Source organism: Seriola lalandi, unplaced genomic scaffold (genome assembly GCF_002814215.2).
Source record: "Seriola lalandi dorsalis isolate HSWRI2012SDOR001 ecotype SW California unplaced genomic scaffold, Sedor1 jcf7180002054452, whole genome shotgun sequence".
Taxonomy (NCBI): Eukaryota; Metazoa; Chordata; class Actinopteri; order Carangiformes; family Carangidae; genus Seriola; species Seriola lalandi.
The window spans coordinates 38,197-39,981 of NW_019525005.1; the positions used below are offsets into that span (position 1 = coordinate 38,197).

General features: G+C 38.9%; 1 protein-coding gene across 1 annotated transcript in view; it reads left to right on the top strand.

The window, feature by feature from the left end:
* usp7 (ubiquitin specific peptidase 7 (herpes virus-associated)) overlaps nt 1–1,785 on the top strand; it is a 29,259-nt gene that overhangs the window by 15,336 nt on the left and 12,138 nt on the right. Inside the window, exon 16 of the mRNA XM_087175342.1 lies at nt 1,142–1,343. Coding sequence (XP_087031468.1) covers nt 1,142–1,343 — 202 coding nt within the window. The remainder of the gene's footprint in view (nt 1–1,141; nt 1,344–1,785) is intronic.

Consider the following 1,785-nt stretch of genomic DNA (forward strand, 5'->3'; position numbering starts at 1 on the left):
GACATCCCCCACATATAAGCGATGCATGCAACACACACTCTCCGACCAGTTGACTGTCATTGAGGCTCTGTTCTGTGTAGGTGCCATGTTGTGATTAAGCAGAGCGGAAGAGATCAATAAACAGACAGACAGACAGACAGAACACTTACTCAGTTTGGTTTCGTAGCTGCTGCTGCTTCGTATGGTTTTAAACAGAACTTTCGTTTCAAACAGGGAAATGAAGGAAGAAACATAAATAAACAGCTGTTTCTACATGCTTCCCCCTGCTGATTTTGACTGAATATTGTGAATGCTGTGATTATTAAATGTAAATAATATTTTGTTGGTGATGTGAATTTTATTTTCAACATGGCCATAAAATGTATTTGTCATCCTACATCCTGCCTTGTCACTCGGGGTATCCGCGAAACAGTGGCAAGGACATATTTTTGTCCAAACCTCAAGAATTTGTATGCTAATTATGACAAACTTTAACACAAATGTATAATACGATACAATGAAGTGATAACACTATATATATCTAAAGGTCAACTTCACTGCGACGACATAATGTTCTGCAAAAACACTTTTTTGGCCACTATTCAAAACCATAACCCAGGAACAGAAAGGAAGATTGTGACTATATTTGGTCTGATACTGACTTGGTGACACCACCTTGACAGATCGTGTTTGTGTGTGTGTCGCATCCACTTTTTACAATTTGTAGCAACAGCCATATTTGAAGCTTTATCTACTGTCATGGCTACAACTTTGTGTTCTACCAGAATCAGCTTTATTTGCCAAACATTTAAACACATACAAGAAATACACTTGATTTTATTGAATTCCTTCAAAGTCTTCACTACATATTTCAGTCTGTACAGATGTGGATGTAAAATGCATCTTCACTGGTTGGCATAAGCTTACAACCATGAGGTGGTAATTCTAGTTCTTGCCATTTTAAATGTTTGATGCTAAAATAAACACAGCAACTGTTATATGGTTAGATGAGAAGAGCAGACGCTCAGTTGGGGCAAATGTTTGCTTATTCTATTTTTTCCCTCCAAGCTTATCATTCTTTCTTTTTGTTTTAAGTCTTTGTCCAGTTTTACTGTCAGTCACTAAGGCTGTGTTCTTCCTGTCCTCTTCCCCCTCATGGCAGATGGTGACAGAGGACCAGTTCTGTGGTCATCAGGGCAACGACATGTATGATGAAGAAAAAGTGAAGTACACAGTCTTCAAGGTCCTGAAGAGCTCCACGCTGCAAGAGTTTGTTCAGAACCTCTCCCAGACAATGGTGAGGGACTCCACTTTGTGTGAGGGGGAAAATAGTAGAGAATGTTTGACTGGGGTTTGCATTAAACGTTGAACTACAGGTAACATAAAGTCTGACATTTTGTTCTTTCAATTGTTGACGAGGATACCTTTTTAGAAACATTCTAATTGTGACAAATCTGAATCCCGTTTCGATGTAATGGAAAACCCAACCTAACTCTCTGCTCTTGTGTTTATGTTGTGCCCATTCAAAGCTCATTAAACTTAATGTGTTGCCTGTCTTTGAAGCAACTAATGTATGACTGAACTTTATTCACCCCAAAGGAAACTCTGTTTGCACATACACTGCATACTAAGTCTCAACACATGCCTCTATCTGAAGCTGGGGCTTTTTGATTTTCCTGTTTGCCTGCCATTTGCTAGCTAAACAGCCACTTGGCATTGTAGAGGACAAAAATACGTGCACACATTCACATTTCTTTCTCCTTTCCATCATCAACAGTTGATAAAAGTATACTATGATGACTCAGG